Source organism: Panthera leo, chromosome A2, assembly GCF_018350215.1.
Source record: "Panthera leo isolate Ple1 chromosome A2, P.leo_Ple1_pat1.1, whole genome shotgun sequence".
In the NCBI taxonomy this organism is placed as follows: domain Eukaryota; kingdom Metazoa; phylum Chordata; class Mammalia; order Carnivora; family Felidae; genus Panthera; species Panthera leo.
In genome coordinates this window covers 62,837,338-62,854,030 of record NC_056680.1, presented here as the reverse complement: position 1 = coordinate 62,854,030, position 16,693 = coordinate 62,837,338, and the positions used below count along the sequence as shown (strand labels likewise).

The 16,693-nt window shown below is 47.4% G+C and overlaps 1 protein-coding gene across 1 annotated transcript in view; it reads right to left on the bottom strand.

The window, feature by feature from the left end:
- Positions 1-3,059: 3,059 nt before the first annotated feature.
- The window catches only part of ABCA13 (ATP binding cassette subfamily A member 13), a 374,957-nt gene continuing 361,323 nt past the window's right edge, over positions 3,060-16,693 (bottom strand). Inside the window, exons 59-61 of the mRNA XM_042927326.1 lie at positions 6,957-7,062; positions 5,356-5,493; positions 3,060-4,286 (exon numbers count right to left, since the gene is read on the bottom strand). Of these exons, the coding sequence (XP_042783260.1) occupies positions 4,191-4,286; positions 5,356-5,493; positions 6,957-7,062 (340 nt within the window). The 3' untranslated portion in view covers positions 3,060-4,190. The remainder of the gene's footprint in view (positions 4,287-5,355; positions 5,494-6,956; positions 7,063-16,693) is intronic.

Genomic DNA, 16,693 nt, shown 5'->3' with positions numbered 1-16,693 from the left:
TCAAGGACAAAAATCACACACCAAATAATATACCATCACAATTTGGAAACGGGTGAAATTCAGCAAGACAAAGCCATACGTGTGAGGCATAAATGCCATGGCAGCTGTGTTATTCTCAACATTCCCTTATTTAAAAGAAAGTCATGCTCCTGATTGTTCTAGATGTGTCCTTTAAGCAATGAATTTTGCAAGGTTTGAGATGTACATTCAACTCAGTGGACGCCACTTTTCCTTAAAACACTCAAATGTAAAGAAAAATGTGGTAGTCACTGACAAAGTAGTGCAATGTCTCCTTTACAATGAGAAGCAAAAGCAAAGAAGAAAAATAATGCTGCTGACTTGTTTCAGTGATTGGAAACCCTTTCCAGCAGGAAAAAAAAGATCTACTAAAACTCTTATAGGAATCCTCACTGTAAGTGACAAGACGATTTATTAAGTCCAAACAGAAAATGTCCATACACTTCTTTCTTCTCCTTATCTACTGGATACCACTTGACAATATCCTTATATTTATAAATGGCATCTGACCTAGAGATCTTAATATGCTACTTTAATTCTGAAAATAGTAATGATCTTAAGAACCCAGACTGCTCAAAGATAGTCACGTAATTTTGACATTACTTAGTTTACTTAACAGGTCCAAAATGGAATTCATTCTATTCTCATGCAAATGGCACAAAACTGGTTATGTGTTCCTAAAGGAGAGACTGCTGGCTGTCTATCCAGTATCCATTTTCTTATATAGAATCAGAATTCTCACTTCATTTTAGGGACTCAGCTAAAACTGTACCATGATATCCTATAAGCCTGAGTACGTGGGTTAGACTGCCAGGAGATCTCTTTAGATGGTGTGCTTTTTTATTACCCCTTAATCGAATCTGTTTTTCTGCTTTGGATGTTGTGATAGCTGGTGCTCCAGCAGCCATTTTGGGATATAAGGGAAAGTCTAAAGATGGCAGAGCTGTTTTTGAGGTCTGTGGAGCCACTGTATCAGCGTCTACCAGAATAACAGGCAAATAGCCATTGCCCATTGAATATTGTTGATATGCTCCGATGCTCCCTCATCCTCACAGACCTTATCCCACTTCTCCATCTGTGATGGCCCAGCCACATGGTAACTACTCTCCAAAGTTGGTTCTTGCACCCTGGTTAGAAGGAAGCACTCCATGTGGCCCTAGGGCAGGAGTGCTTGTTGCCCGCAGACCTCACCTTGCCTTCCCTGCATCACCGCATGCTTCTCAAGGTCACGGACCATGTGGGTCTTTTACTTGCTGGCCTACCAATCTCACGTTGACCGTACCCACCATGTATTTATGGACACAGAACGGGCTCAATAGTATGGATCGAAAGAATGAATGTGTGTGTGCGCGCATGTGTATGTGTGTGTGTGTGTGTGTGTGTGTGCGTGCGTGCATGTGCACATAAAGGGCTCTGAATTACTCAAGTGTGTGAAACTGACTTGTAACGTACCAGCGGCATCCTGCAGCAAAACCACCACGGGGCTGAAATATTGCAACACACCGAAGGAAAGTCAGAGAGGAAAGGAAAGTCAGAGAGGAAAACACACCCAAACCAGTCTGAAAATGTCAAGTGTCTCTATCCCCCACTTAGGAGGGGGGAGGTTGTGATTAAGCTGAAATCTTCATGTCATATTCATGAATACCAAATAGTGGGGGAGGGTGGGTGCAGCAGCGGGGGGGTGGTGGTGGCAGGGGAGGATATTTCACGAAAGGTTTTAGAACGATCGTGTTCTGCTGTTATTCAGTTCGACATCCACTAAACCAAGCCAACTATAACAGTCAGTCCCCCACTGTTCAATCTTCTAAAAATATACTCCTTGTTTGCTTTCTCCAATCCTGATTTTGGGTGAGGGTTTTTATCTATCCTGTGTTCAAATATCCGGGTGAAGATAAGCCACACGATAAAAGATAGGTTGCTGGAACCGGGGCAATCACTACGATCTCTGCCTTATGAAGTACCCTCCTCAGAATGCTTTCAAAAGAAGGTAGTTGGTTTAAAAGTCTCAGTTGTGTGACCGTAAGCCCAAAGGTCTTAAGACAAATGTCTAGCTGCAAAGGTGTAAAATATCTGCATGACTTATACATGCGGTGACATTTTCAACGCTAACATAAGATCTGACCTTTTGTGTCCAGTCTTCTGGGGTATGGAGCTCGCACATACAAGTTTCTTTTCTCTTCCTGTTGACTGTTCGAAGACCTACTGGGAAGCACCACCTCCAAGAAAACAGCAGTTCAAAGAATCCCCGAGAGCAGAACGTTGCAGACTCAATCAAACGTTAACCTTTTCAAGCTTTAAAAGATCTAGAGTGTGGGGTGCCTGGGTGGCTCAGTCGGTTGAGCGTCCGACTTCAGCTCAGGTCACGATCTCGCGGTCCGTGAGTTCGAGCCCCGCGTCGGGCTCTGGGCTGATGGCTCAGAGCCTGGAGCCTGCTTCCGATTCTGTGTCTCCCTCTCTCTCTGCCCCTCCCCCGTTCATGCTCTGTCTCTCTCTGTCTCAAAAATAAATAAACGTTAAAAAGAAAAAAAAATAAAAAAAAAAAAAAAGATCTAGAGTGGATGCATTTCCCCCTTAGCTTTTTAAACTGGATCCCCTAAATGCAAAGAAATACACAACTTTGTTCCAAGAATCAGGTGACGCAAAAGCACACCTCATTTATTCACTACAGTAGAACCATGTTCCCGGGTCTTGGGCTTTATTGATCAATTCAACAACAATCATAACAAAGGATTACATCCTCCACTTTGACAATGAGACTGTGTTAGAACGGAGGGGGGAGGGTGGCATCCTAAAACCCTAAATTGCAACTTCTTTAGGAAAGCGTGATTCATGTGATTCATGTGAAACTGAAATCATTCAAACAAAAACTCTCTGTGGTTGGCTGAATCCTGACACGTTAAAAAGATCTCTAGTATCGAATGGTATCAGGAAAAGACAGATTTTAGTGAAATCCTGCGTCTGGAAAGAAAAGGGGCAGGAATCTCACAAGCTTTGGGCCCCAAGCTACTATTACTCAAAACTTTAACTGGATAAGATCGAACTTTCAAATGAAATGAATGCAGCTGTCCATGGAGATTTGAGAAAAAATGTTATTCAAAGAAGGTCGAGAAACATCTCAAAACTCAGAAACGCCTGGCAAGAAACCATTTTCAGGGACGGACCTACTCACTTCACGCCTGTTGCCATCAGATGCAGAATGTCAACCCGCCGTGGCCCTCTGGAGCCACTTTGCGGGACTTTGTATCTGAAGAGACTAGGGCAGTAACTCCGAGAATGGCTTAGTTGTTAGAAAATTTTCAAGTGTTTGGAAGGTAATGTTTATTTACTACGTATTGTACTAATTTTCCTGGCAAAATGAGAAGGTAACTAGACAGTGTGCGTCATTGATTTTAAAACCGAGAGAATGCCAGGAGGTATTAAGAAAATTAAGAAATTAAGAAAAACAGAATACATCCACATTATATTGCTTTCCGTACCTCCCTATATTTAAAATCTGCACAACTCTGGTAAAACTGTTATAAATGGCAGAGAGTACCCAGTTCAATTTACTCCATTTTGCTAAAGGGTTCACTAAAAACCTCCTGAATTCCGATTTCTTTAAAAAAAGCAGCTTTTGTATGAAAAAAAATGGCAATTTTCACATGTCCTACCATAGAACATCCAGTATTACAAAAAAAAAATGGTATTTAAATCCTTGAATTTTTATTTAGACACATGTCAGCGTATCTAGTAAAATGGGGCAAAAATGGAAAACAGCCTGAGCCACTATTTCCTAAACAAATCAGTCAGGAAAGTTACTAGCCTTGGCTGCCTCAGTTTCCTTAAAGGTACAGTGAAATGTTCGGAACGGATGATCTCTGGCAGAGCCTTTCCAGCTCCAAGATGTCTCAGTCGGGACTCGAGGGTCCCTCGTGCCCCCGTCACCAAGAAGCCGGCCCCTCCTTGGCTTGACAAACCATGCAGGGGGATGCCCTAAAAGTCTACAGAAACCAATCTTTGAGGTGGCTGGTTATTAGTTAGCAGTTTCAGAAAGGAAATGAGAAAGTATGGATTTGACCAGCAGGAGCCGGACTCCCAGCACCTCCGGGGCGCTCGGGCTCCTGTGATCCTCCAGGATGACTTGTTAACCAAAGACAAGGTATTATTCCTCTTAGAAACGTCTCCTTTCTTGCTTAGATAGGCAGGTGATCGGGCTGGTGACAGCCGGTGGATGGAGCCCGGGTACATGGTGAAGCTTTCTGTTGCTCGGTAACAAAATTAATAAATACCTGACAAAAGGATGAAAACCATCGTTAACGTGTAAGAACACTAGACCTTTTCTTCTCAACTATTAGACCAAGGGGCACCTTAAAGCACAGCCCCACTTGCCCCCAAACCACAAGCCACTCATTCATACCACCCGCCTAGAAACCACCATAAGCAGGTAAGTCCTTTGAGGACAATTATTAGTTCACCTGGAAATTCTGGATGCCTCAAGCGCGGCTTGAGAAAGAAGCTGTGATTTAATTCTACATGCTGGCACTCAGTAAAGCGAGCACTTTGCTTCCCAAAGTCCACTAAGGATCACTTACAGCAGAGTCCCCTTAGACGTTCGGGGGGGGGGGGCAAGCAAAACGAAGAAGGGAAGGTTAGCAGGGCACGATCTCCCCAGTGAACACCCACTCTGCTTGTCTACAAACCGGAGCCCTGCTAAATACGTACGTTTTTTTTTTTTAAGTTTATTTATTTATTTTGAGAGGAGAGACAGAGACAACACAAGTGGGGGAGGTGCAGAGAGAGAGGGAGAGAGAGGAACTCAGGCTGGCTCAGCACTGTCAGGGCAGAGCCTGATGTGGGGCTCCAACCCAGCAAGCCGTGAGATCATGACCTGAGCTGAAGTTGGATGCTCAACCAACTGAGCCCCCCCAGGGGCCCCCTAAATATGTACCTTAAGTGGACAGCTGACAAGAAACAAACCATCCTGAGTTGTAAAACCAGTGAGTAATTTAAAGAAAGAATGACCTCAAGAAGTAATCTGGCTACTTTTAAAATCAGCTGCAGGGGTAGGGGTGGGGGGTGCCTGGGTGGCTCAGTCGGTTAAGCATCTGACTTCGGCTCAGGTCATGATCTCGAGGTTTGTGAGTTTGAGCCCCACGTCGGGCTCTGTGCTGACAGCTCAGACCCTGGAGCCTGTTTTGGATTCTGTGTCTCCCTCTCTCCGCCCCTCCCCCACTCATGCTCTGTCGTCTTTCTCTCTCAAAAATAAATAAATGTTAAAAAAAAAATAATTAAAATCAGCTGGGGAGGCCTGAAGCACATACCAAAATGCAACCCGCCGACACGTTCAAGATACAATACCTGTTCCAAAGTGGTTTCGTTGATGGAGTAACGTTGGATACTCAGGAAGGTCTTATTGCCTTCCAGAACCCTGAACAGGTCGGCCAAGCACTCCCACTGCTTCGGCACGTGGTATTCCAGCAGGTTAAGGCGCTGCCCCTAAAAGCCAAAAGCAAACCGTAAACCATGTCACATGACTGGCCGCCATCACACAAAGTCAATCACAGGATATTTAACTGCTAAGTAAATGACGTTTGTTTTAAACCACACACCCAAATACCGGCTGGGGTGTGGGTCCGTTCCGGGTCCCCAGTGGGTGCGTACTGAAGACTGATTCTGAGGCAGAGCAAGTGGGTGGTCCTCCTCAAGGCCGAGTCACCGATCTGCCCCTTATATGCCCCCCCAACATGCCACAAAGTGGGGGGAAGAGCGCTCCACGGGTGAGGGGGTACGGAGCACTAGCTGAGAAGGAGGACGTAACTGTCGAGTAAGGAGATGCACGGAGGATCTGAACTTGGCTGGGACGTGAGGAGAGATCCCTGTGGCCCTCACCTTTAGCTGGCGGAGCAGCTCTTGGTGGGAGAGTAAACCTTCCGACCCCTGTCGGCACACGTGCAGAGCAGGGTAACAGCACGTGTGTCCTCAGGCTATTTGGGGCCGTTCATGAGTACGAACCACCAGCCTTGTACAGCATGCTTATCGATGGATTTCGCTGGGTGGCTCTTGTGGAAATAGACAGGTGACAGCTATATTACAGACCAGAACCTATTAGAATTTATGACAAACGAGGACCACACAATTTTCCAAGGTATTCTACATACACGTTGCTTCTAAAATGCTACTGTGTGTGGGCATCACTGGGTCACGTCCTCAGATGCCGATCTGGATTTGGTTGGTTGGGGCTTGGGATCCTGCAGATCCCACCAGCTCCCAGGTGACAAAGACACTGCTGGTTCAGGGATCGCTTTGCATCACGTTAGCAGAGGATTATGATCCACGCACCGTGCACCCCTTGTGAAAATAGTGCTGAAACCACCAAGCCTCTAAACCCCGCAGCAAATGCCTGGAAGAAATTCCTTTCTTTAATCTTTCCTTCCTGGACGAAACATGACTGGGCTCACGGGTAACAGGCCTACGAAACCACAGTTCACTCTGGGAGACCCAACAAAGTGGCCGGACGGGCTCATCATCCTTCACAGTGATCAAGCAACATGCACTCGCCCTTTGCTATTTTCAGTGGGGAAGGGGGGAGCCTATGTTTTGCAATGAGGCTAAGACAACAGGTGAGGACTCGCAACGGCATGGAATTAAAACAGGGAACAAGGTAAATGTGCGTGTAAGATTTCTTTTTTAAAAAATTGTTTTAATGTTTATTTATTTTTGAGAGAGAGAGAGATAGAGTGAGAGCAGGGGAGGGGCAGAGAGAGAGGGAGACACAGAACCCGAAATAGGCTCCAGGCTCTGAGCTATCAGCACAGAGCCCAACATGGGGCTTGAACACATGAACAGTGAGATCATGACCTGAGCTGAAGTTGGACGCCCAAATGACTGAGCCACCCAGACACCCTTTCTCAGATTTCTTATGCTCAAAACAAAGAAGTCATATAGAATATCAGCACTACCTTAAACTGGATCCCTGGAAAATGGAGCTTCAAGCAGTCAGAAACCACACTGTGTGGACTGGTTTCCTTACAGAGCCAAATCTTGACTGTATAGCCATCACCGAACCTGAAAGTTAAACGAAATTAAAATACGGTTACAGCTCTTTGGACGTAAGATGGGCAACTTCCAAGCCCATTTTTGCAGGGCTCCAGAAAAGAAAGTCAGTATGCCAAATCAATGGGAGATTTTGGATCTTCAAATATATAATACTCAGAAGTTAATTATAACTCAGTGATGCCGTTTTCTGTACTCCACTGACACAGACACGAATTGATCTTTAAAAACAAAACCAGCAAGCCCTGGAATCAATGCTTATTCAGTAAAAGAGGGAAGCTGAACGTGGACTGAAAGCAGAGTGCCGAGCTCGAGAAATCGGAGCCAGGACGAAGACCAGTCCTGATATACACTGCTGCCCCAGGTCCGCAGTGATTAAGTGTGGGGGCGGAAGGCGACAGGGAGCACCCAAGCAGTCAGCGGGGTGATCGCTTCTTCATTCCATAAAACAACCCTCCCAAGCATCCCCTGACCCAGCAGGTGCGGTCACCGCAGGATGTTGCTGCCTGGGAGGTCCGGTTCCCAACGCCGCGGGGCTGTGGCCGGGCGACCACACGTGTGGTGACAGCCACACCGCAGAGCGATCTCTGAGGGTCACCTCCAGGAATTTATGGGGCTTCCAAAAATAGGTTTGTGATTCCACCACCCTATCCCAGGCGCCTCGCGTGGTGCTGGGCACATAACAGCATCTCAGTAAAGATCCGGGAATACACCATGAGGACAGCAAATCTGTCGATTTTGTTCACAAACAGATCAATCCCAAGTACCCAGAACTAATAACGATGAGTTGAATGAATGAACGGATGAATGAATGAATGAATGGACCAAATGGCATGCCCAGACCTTTACAAGCACCTTCATTTACTTAAATGCAACACAAAATTTAAGTAAATTTGTCGTGAGGTTGACCCCAAGATGCTTACAGTCAAATCATTTTTCAGGTGCATCCGTCCGGTGCAGAAGGAGCCCCAAGATAATGTGACTCTGCTCGGGGACACGGAGCACCCGATATCCTAATCCGGGTTCTGATTTCCTGCTCCTGCCCTGACTTTAAATTTCCCCCGAGATGTGAGCCTGGCCCCAACCTCCCCCACCATCCAGGGCTGATGGTCTGGAGCCCACCTGCTCATGGCTGAGAGACCGTAGAGGACTCTGATGAAACAGAAATGAAAGCAGGCAGAGAAACACCACTGGCCCGTCTCCTGAGCTGCCCCGGAGCCTTCGTGAAGGCCTGCGCTGGGTCAGTGCCAGAGTGTGAGTCCTGGTTGCTCCTATGCTCGGGAGCAGGGCTCTCCTGCCGTGTGGCCTGCTCACTCGGCTCCTCCAACCCGCCTTCATCACAGCCTCTCAAGTGGGGGTGTGTTTCCACGTCTCACGTGGGGAATCGTGTCCACACAGGAAGTCATGTCCTGGGGGCACGGCGGAGGACAGGTGTGCTTCTGGTCTGGTCGTCGTTCTGAGTCTGACAGTGTGTATGCCATTGACGCCGAGCCCCGGTGGCCGGCTGGGTTAGAACACATCCCCTCCCTCCACGTCCCAGATGTGGGACCAGGGCATCACATCTTCACGTCGGGGAAGGGGTAACACCACCAGCTGCCCGTTAAGGGTGTCAGGGGACTGAAAGATTTTCTCGGAAACCACCCGGGACCGCGTCTGGCACTGAGCAAGTTAAGTAAATACATACCCAGTGAAATTTAGTTTCTGCCAAGGACGGGACCCAAATGGAAGAACACTGGCTTTGGCGTCAAGGACCTCACGTGTATTCGGGAAACACAGATGAACCCATTAGAACACGGATCGGAAGCACGTAGGACATAAAGCACAAAGGTGGGAGGGGACAGTGCGCACAGATGACATCACTCCTCCAGGTACGTGGGGATCCATGCACCATCAGCGGAAACCGCATCTCTGCAGTCACGTTTTGCTATCGCATTTGGAAAAACCCATGCTAAATTCTCACTATAAACATACACGTTGATATTCAAAAATCTTTCAGATGAGGTTTCCTTTGAACTAAGTCACTTCCAACTTTACTCCAGACTATCCGAATTACAGTGCTCTTTACTGAAAAAAAAGAAAAAAACAAAACAAAACAAACAAACAAAAAAAACCGCTTCACAAGAAAACGTTCCTGAAAGAGGCTGGCAAGCGTCTGAGGATCTCTCTGGGGTAGTCAACAAGACTTCTGGGGAGAAGATTATAGAATTCATTTATGATGCAAGAATCTAATTTATGTTAGCTTTACTTTCTCATTTCTGCCTATAACCTACACGTTTATGCCAATGAGCCAAACTCAGAAGGGATTTGTTTGATTCGGGCGCTTTCTAGTCTAAAGGCTTTCAGAGTAGCACCCGTCCTTCGTTTACCTATCCCGTCATTGGTGTAACACGCCTGAATGACCCACCGGGTCCACTTCAGGGAAACATACTCCGTGTGCTCTTCCAACCCCCGTGTGCACGGAACAGGACAGGGAGCATTTCCTCTCTGCAAAATGTGGAATTGGGAGGCCCAAAGAGGTCTGGAGACTACACTGTCAGCTTTTTCTGGCAGAGATGGGACACTCTAGCCGTCTTACTCCAAAACTGTGTCTCTTCGTCATAGCTGCCCTTTTTGTTTCAACCAGTTAATTCTGGTTCAGAAAACACTCCAATCACCGCCCATGCCAATCAGGATGGTCGCAAGGAGGGTAGATCCAAGGTATTTGCACGAAGAGAGCCTCTGACTAATAAATCGGTAGCAGCACGTGGTGGGCAACCCCAGCAACCGTCCCGGGGGGGACGTGGTCTTGGCAAAGAGCCTCCACAGGCTTCTGAGTTTACAAGCAAGATTGGGTTGCTGACACAGCTTCACAATAAAGAGCAGTTGGACCCGCGTCACATCTCTCTCCAGGAAGATCCCTCTCTACGGCAAGGGTGTCACTTTCCTAAACGACAGCCTGCAGACCCAGCTTTCAGAGCCTGGACCAAAGCTGCCACGGGGAATGGCCAGCAGAAGGGCCTGTGCCAGCCTCAAGGCCGAGGTCTCCCATTCAGAGCCAAACTCAGTCCACCGGATTCTCTGTGATGTGACGGGTGCCTTCCTCTGACACCCACACCAGCTCACCCTTCCTCCGAGCACTGAACGCACGTATTCACTGCTCAGAGCACGAGACCTGCTCGGGGCGTGGGGGTTTTGCGGGGAAGGCCCTGCTGAGCTGTCGGGGAACCGGGACGCCCTCCCCTTGTGCCCCCAGGTACGCGGAGCCTCCTTCTAGCGCCTTGGCTGTCACGGGAGAGCTGCTGGAAGCCAGGAATCTTCTTCCCGGGAGCACAGGTCCTACTGATGAGATAATGATGCAGTCTGATGCAGTCACAACCACATTCCCTTCTTCACTGAATAGCAAAATGTTCCACGTGGTTCTAGAACTTTTTCCTTCTTCTTGGAATAACTGAGGGGCGTCACTGCAAAGCAGGACGCAAGAGCCACATCTGCAGGAGGGATGAACAGGTGGGCTCATCTCCGGATGACAGTGTTTCGCCCGACAAGCAGGCAACGCAGCTTGTCGTGTGTGCGGGGCGGGGGGGTGGGGGGTGGGGGGAGGTCACATTGTAAGACCTGCTCACTCGTCTGGCCTCCTGCCCATCCCCCTCGTCTCTGAACCTCTTCCTTCACGTCACAGATGCCCCGGAATCAAGGTGGCTTTTGAAAGCTGACAACATTATGGGTGATTTTCTACATCTCTCGGTCTTAACAAACAGGCATCTCCTTCGTTTTCCTTTTCATTTCGGAAGAGAAAGTGGGAACACAAATGTGGCCATTAGCCACGCCGCTGAAATCCCGACACCACAATTTCCATTCTGAGTAACAGGCGACAACTTCCGCTTGAGGCAGAAGGATCCAAAAAGGTTCTTCATTGTTGAAATGGGTCACTGATGGGATTTTCTGATTCTGAACAGAATCACAAAAGTTCCTAACCAGGTAATAATCCTCCTGCATGAAAGCAGAGGTCTAGGCGTGGCTGGGTGGTTCAGTTTGTTGAGCACCTGACTCTTGGTTTCGGCTCAGGTCATGAAACCGGGGTCACAAGTTCCAGCCCTGCGTGGGGCTCCGTGCTGAGAGCACAGAGCCTGCTTGGGATTCTGTCTCCCTCCCTGTCCCTCCCCTGCTCGTTCCCTCTCTCCCACTCTCCCTCCCCCCAACTCTCAAGATAAATAAATACACCTTAAAAAAACAACAAAAAGATAATAATAGAGTAATAAGAAAAATGAATGGTTCTCTTAGCAGACGGGAATTGCTTTTAGGTGAAGCACCACCCCCCTTGTCGAGAAGACACTTCGATAAGGCAGATTCGGAGCAAAAGTCTCTGGGCCTGAATGTGGCTGAGACGTTCCTGCTGGATCCCAGGTGGGCACGTGTGGGCAGCCCGGGGAGGCAAGAGAACAAGGAAAAGGGAATTCGGGCTGGGCCAGGTGGACAGAAAGCTCTGAGGCCACCTCGCTCCCACATCCACACTCAACGGGGAAGCGCCTGAGGTCACAGGTGCTTGAGAAAAATGTGCTGGGGGCTGTGAACAACGAGAGAGGCCACAGCTGGATTGACGCGGCTCCCAGCCCAGGCAGCTGGCGCTCAGGGGGGATCCCAAGTACCACCTTGGTAGGGGGACCCGTCAGGTACACAGTGGACCTGATGCACCAGGAATTCACAGAACCCTCGTGGGCATCAAATCAGACAGGTCTTCCTACGAGTCCCGTGAGCAGGGAAGGCCCCAGTGACAGAGGGGTTGTCAAGACGAATCATCGAAACGGGGACCATTTTCCTAGTCTGACACCGGATCCCTCAAACCACAGATTACAAACCAGATGATCGGTAACGAAGCACATGTTAGCAGGGACCAGCTTTCTACAATACGTTGCCGGGTGTGTATACAGAAAGCGACTCCCCAGTTTCTCCATAAACGACTTGCTGGACTGATTTCCTAGAGACGGTCTCATCAAAGGGCTGGTACGTGCCCTTCCCGAATGTCACCTAGTCATTCAGATGTGCTTTTACAACTAGACACACGTACAATAGTGGGAGGGGAACAGGTGCTCATAAAGCCTCAGAAACAATGACCCTGAGCGCCCCGTTTCTTAACATATTTTACTTATTTGGGGGGAAGAGCCCAAGTGGGGGAGGGGCAGAGAGCGAGGGAGACACAGAATCCGAAGCGTGCTCTAAGCTCCGAGCCGTCGGCACAGAGTCTGACGTGGGGCTCGAACTCATGAGCGGCGAGATCATGACCTGAGCCAAAGTCGGACGCTCCACTGATGGAGCCACCCAGGTGACCCTCAGCGCCCCATTTTAAGGTCACAGTCATGTTGGGGGGTAGGTATGAAACCAGCATTGAGTGGGCGTAAACGGACGTTTTTGAAAAAGGGTGGCCAGACTTCTGGCATGATGCTGTAAGTGCTCCACGGACCCATTTCCCAGCAAAAATGCTGAGAATTATCAACAGCAACTACTTACAAGGTCTGGAAATGGTCTTTAGGGCAGACGGAAGTGAAAGAACACGAACTCAGAAAGTCCAGGGAGGGGCACCTGGGTGGCTGAGTCAGTTAGGCGCCTCACTCTTGCTTTTGGCTCAGGTCATGATCTCCCAGTTCATGAGTTTGAGCCCCATATCGGGCTCTGTGCTGACAAGGCAGAGCCTGTTTGGGATTCTCTCTCTCTCTCTCTCTCTCTCTCCCTCTCCCCCCCCTTCCCCCACTCATGCTCTGTCTCTCTCTTTCTCCGCCCCCACCCCCCACTCATGCTCTGTCTCTCTCTCTCTCTCAAAATAAATAAACATTAAAAAAAATTGTTTAAGTCTAGTGAAACTAAGAAGAGTGAGACCCTGTGGCATCTGACCTGAGCCCTGTTCTCTGAGAGCTGCTCCCAGCCCAGCAGGACAGAACCCGCACTCCAGACAATGCTATCAGAGCACACGGGCCTCCTCCTGGCTTCCGGCCCGGGCCCCACCTCCCTGGCAGGACCAGAGTGCCACCATGCCCCATCCTGCCCCCACCCTGTTACCTACTGCGGAGGCTAAGTTCTGGAAAATTCGACAAGACGTGGGGGCTTCCCTCTTCTGCCCAGCACTCATTCATGGCATAAGGCTCTCCACTGGGTGGATGGAGAGAAAGGAAAGCTCGCCCCTTGCTCTGGCTCCTGCCCCGGGTGGCCCCACACCGGCAGGCGCACACCGAAGAGGACCCGAGGCCAATGCCCACCCTGCGGCGTGGGGCACTCAGCTCCTGAACGAGGTGTCGCTCCGACAGATGCCTACCGCTGTCCTCATACCCCATTCCACAGCCACGGCTCGGAGACTCTGCCTTGGAAGAGAAGCAGGCCATGAGGCAGGTGATTCCCAGTCTCTCCCCAAAGGGTCTGACCCTATTTGCAGCAGAGCGTGGAGAAGTTCAAGCCCAAGGCCCTCATGAGAGTCAGCAGAGGTTGCTGTAAGAGGCGAGGGGGACGTGGGGGCGTGCGCTGCACACACAGGCCAACTGGCTGGTGTGCGGGACGGAACCGAGGAAAGAGCACACTGGAAGGAGCCTCCTGCGGTCAGAGCAAAGCTCAAACACTGGCCGTGGGAAGCGTCCGTTCAAAGAAGCCCAAATTCGACTGGATTACGCTGTGGAGCATTTTACATCCCAGGACATTGTTGACATCAGTAGCAATCAGTGATGCTAACAGCTGGGCGTGGTCAAGGAGTGAGGCACAAGGCTCTGGGCAAAGCACCATCACCCTCTGGGGTGACTGTGGGCACACCCTGGGCTGCCCCCTGAGAAGCCTCATCAGACGACTCACACGGTGATAGGGGCAGAAATGGGCTTCACTAAGACTAACCAAATAATCACTAAACACAGAAACAAGCAGAAAACCGTAAGAAGCCCAAGGCGGAAGCCAATGCCCAGAATTGCTGCAACATATCATCAAAATGCCCAGTTTCCAATAAAAAATTATGACACATAGACACAAACAGGAAAGTATGACCCATACGCCAAAAAAATAAATAAAACCAAACCAAAACAAAATGTTAAGCAACAGAAAGTGTTTCTGAAAGCAGCCAGATGGTGGATTCACAAAGACTTCCAAGTGGTGATTGTAGATACGCTGAAAGAACATAAAGAAACTGTGATTAAAGAAGCAGAGGAAGGTAGGAGAGCATCGCATCGAATACAGCAAATACAGACGGTCAGGGAAGACACAGACACTCACGGAGACGCATGTGGGAACGCCAGGGCTGAGTAATACGGATGAAATAAAAACGCACTCCAGAGGCTCCGGAGTTTGACTCTGCAAAAGGAAGCTGGAAGGTAGATTGACAGAAGTTATGTAGTCAAAACGCAGACAGAAATGAATGAAGGAGAATGAGCAGAGCCTCAGGTGAGTGTGGGACCCCGTGAATGAGATGAACAGGGGACTCCTCACCAGAAGTAACGGAGAATAGAACCCACTGAAATGTTACCATTTAATTACATTTAAACACTTAAAGTGCTCAAAAAAACCCAAAAACCCATAAAAACTGCCAGCCAAGAATCCTATGTCCACAAATGTTATCTTTCAAAATGAAGGCAAAATGAAAACATTTCCAGATAAAAACTGGGAGAATTTAACTGGATTCTCAATCCAAGAAATACTGAACTAAGAACTTACTTTAGCCTCAAAGTGGGTTCCAGACAGTCATTTAAATCCATGTGAAAAGGTGACTATATAATTACAACAGACAGGAAAAACGCGTATCCTCTCTCCTTTCTTCCCTTGTCTGATTTTAAAAGCAATTATATAAACGATATGTAGTTGTGTTATTGGGCCTATCACATAAAAATGCAGTCAACATGCCAGCAACAGCCCAAAGGAAGCGAGAGAAAGCAAAGCTGTGTCCACCTATGAAAGGCACTTCAGGTGATAACTTTGATCCACAGGAAAAGGGTAAGGGAACAAGGAATATTATGTAAGGAAGGGAATATAACAAAAGCTATAAATATACACTGGCTCTCCTTTGTGACAGCTTCTTTAGAAGACTGAAATATGTAAAAAATGATATGCAGTGATAATTACAGCCACCTGTTCTTGGTGGTAACACTGATAAATGTCATGTGCGTAACCATGATAACACAGAGGCAGGAATGCGATATGGGACATTTCTGTGTCTCACTGGAGCTAAGTTAGGTTCAACCTGAAGCTAATTCTGGTGAGTTAGTATGTATATGGTAAGCCCCAGAGCATCCGTGAAGGCTATAACAAAAAAATATAGGTATAGTGGAAAAATCACCAAAAAATTAATATGCTGTGTTAGAAGATGTTAGAAAACAGGGGCACCTTGGTGGCTCAGTCAGTTGAGCATCCAACATCGGCTAGGGTCACGATCATGTTCTGTGAGTTTGAGCCCTGCGTTGGGCTCTCTGCTGTCAGCACAGACCCTCTGTCCCCCTCGCTCCCTGCCCCCCCCACTTGCATTCTGTCTCTCAAAAATAAACATTTAAAATAATAATAATAATAATAATAATAATAATAATAATGTTGGGTAGAACAGCCTGGAAAAAGATGAACAAGGAAATAGCAAACTTTAACAACCCACTATAAACCAAGAATACCTAAAAGCCATCTGTAGTGCTCCCTACCAAACAGAACAATATATATTATTCTCAAGTACACATAGAACCTTCTCCAGGACAGACCATATAGAAGGCCATAAAGCAAACTTCACTAAACTTAAAAGGACAGGGGCGCCTGGGTGGCTCCAGTCAGTTGAGCGTCCAACTTCGGCTCAGGTCATGATCTCACAGTTAACGAGTACAAGCCTCGCGTTGGGCTCTGTACTGATGGCTCAGGGCCTGGAGCCTGCTTTGGATTCTGTGTCTCCCTCTCTCTGCCCCTCCCCCGCTCATGCTCTGTCTCTGTCTCAAAAATAAACATTAAAAAAAAACTTAAAAGGACAGAAATAATGACACGTATATTCTCTGATAATGAGGATATGAAATTAGAAATACATTACAGAAAGGCTTTGAAAAATTAACAAAAAAATTAAACCAAATCCCCTAAATAATCAATAAGCCAAAGAATAAATCACAGGAAAAATTAGAAAATGCTTTGCGATAAAAGGAAACAAAAGCTCAAAGTACCAAATGTGTGGGGTGCAGTTAAAGCAGCACTTAGAGAAAAATGTACAGTTTCAAATAACTATATTAAAAAATTAAGAAAGATCAGAAAACAATAACTAATCTACTATCTAAGACACCAGAAGGGCAAACTAAACTTAAGAAGAAGGAAGGAAACAATTAAGATCAGAGTAGAATTTAATGAGCTAGAGAAAAGGAAAGGAACAGAGAAAAATCAATGCAACAAAAAAGCTAGTCCTTTGAAATAATCAGCAAAACTGACAAACCTTTAGTTAAATTAATCAAGTTAAAAAGACTCCTAATTACTAGAATCAGAAAGGAAAGATGAGGCATTACTACCAACCTTAAAAAACAGAAAGGATTATAGAATAATACTATGAACGATTGTATTCCAATATATTATATACATCAGGTGAAATGGACATATTCCTAGAAAGACAAAAACTACCAAAACTGACTCAGGAATACAAAAACTATATAAATAGACCTATAGTAAGTAAAGAGATCAAATTCAGATGCAT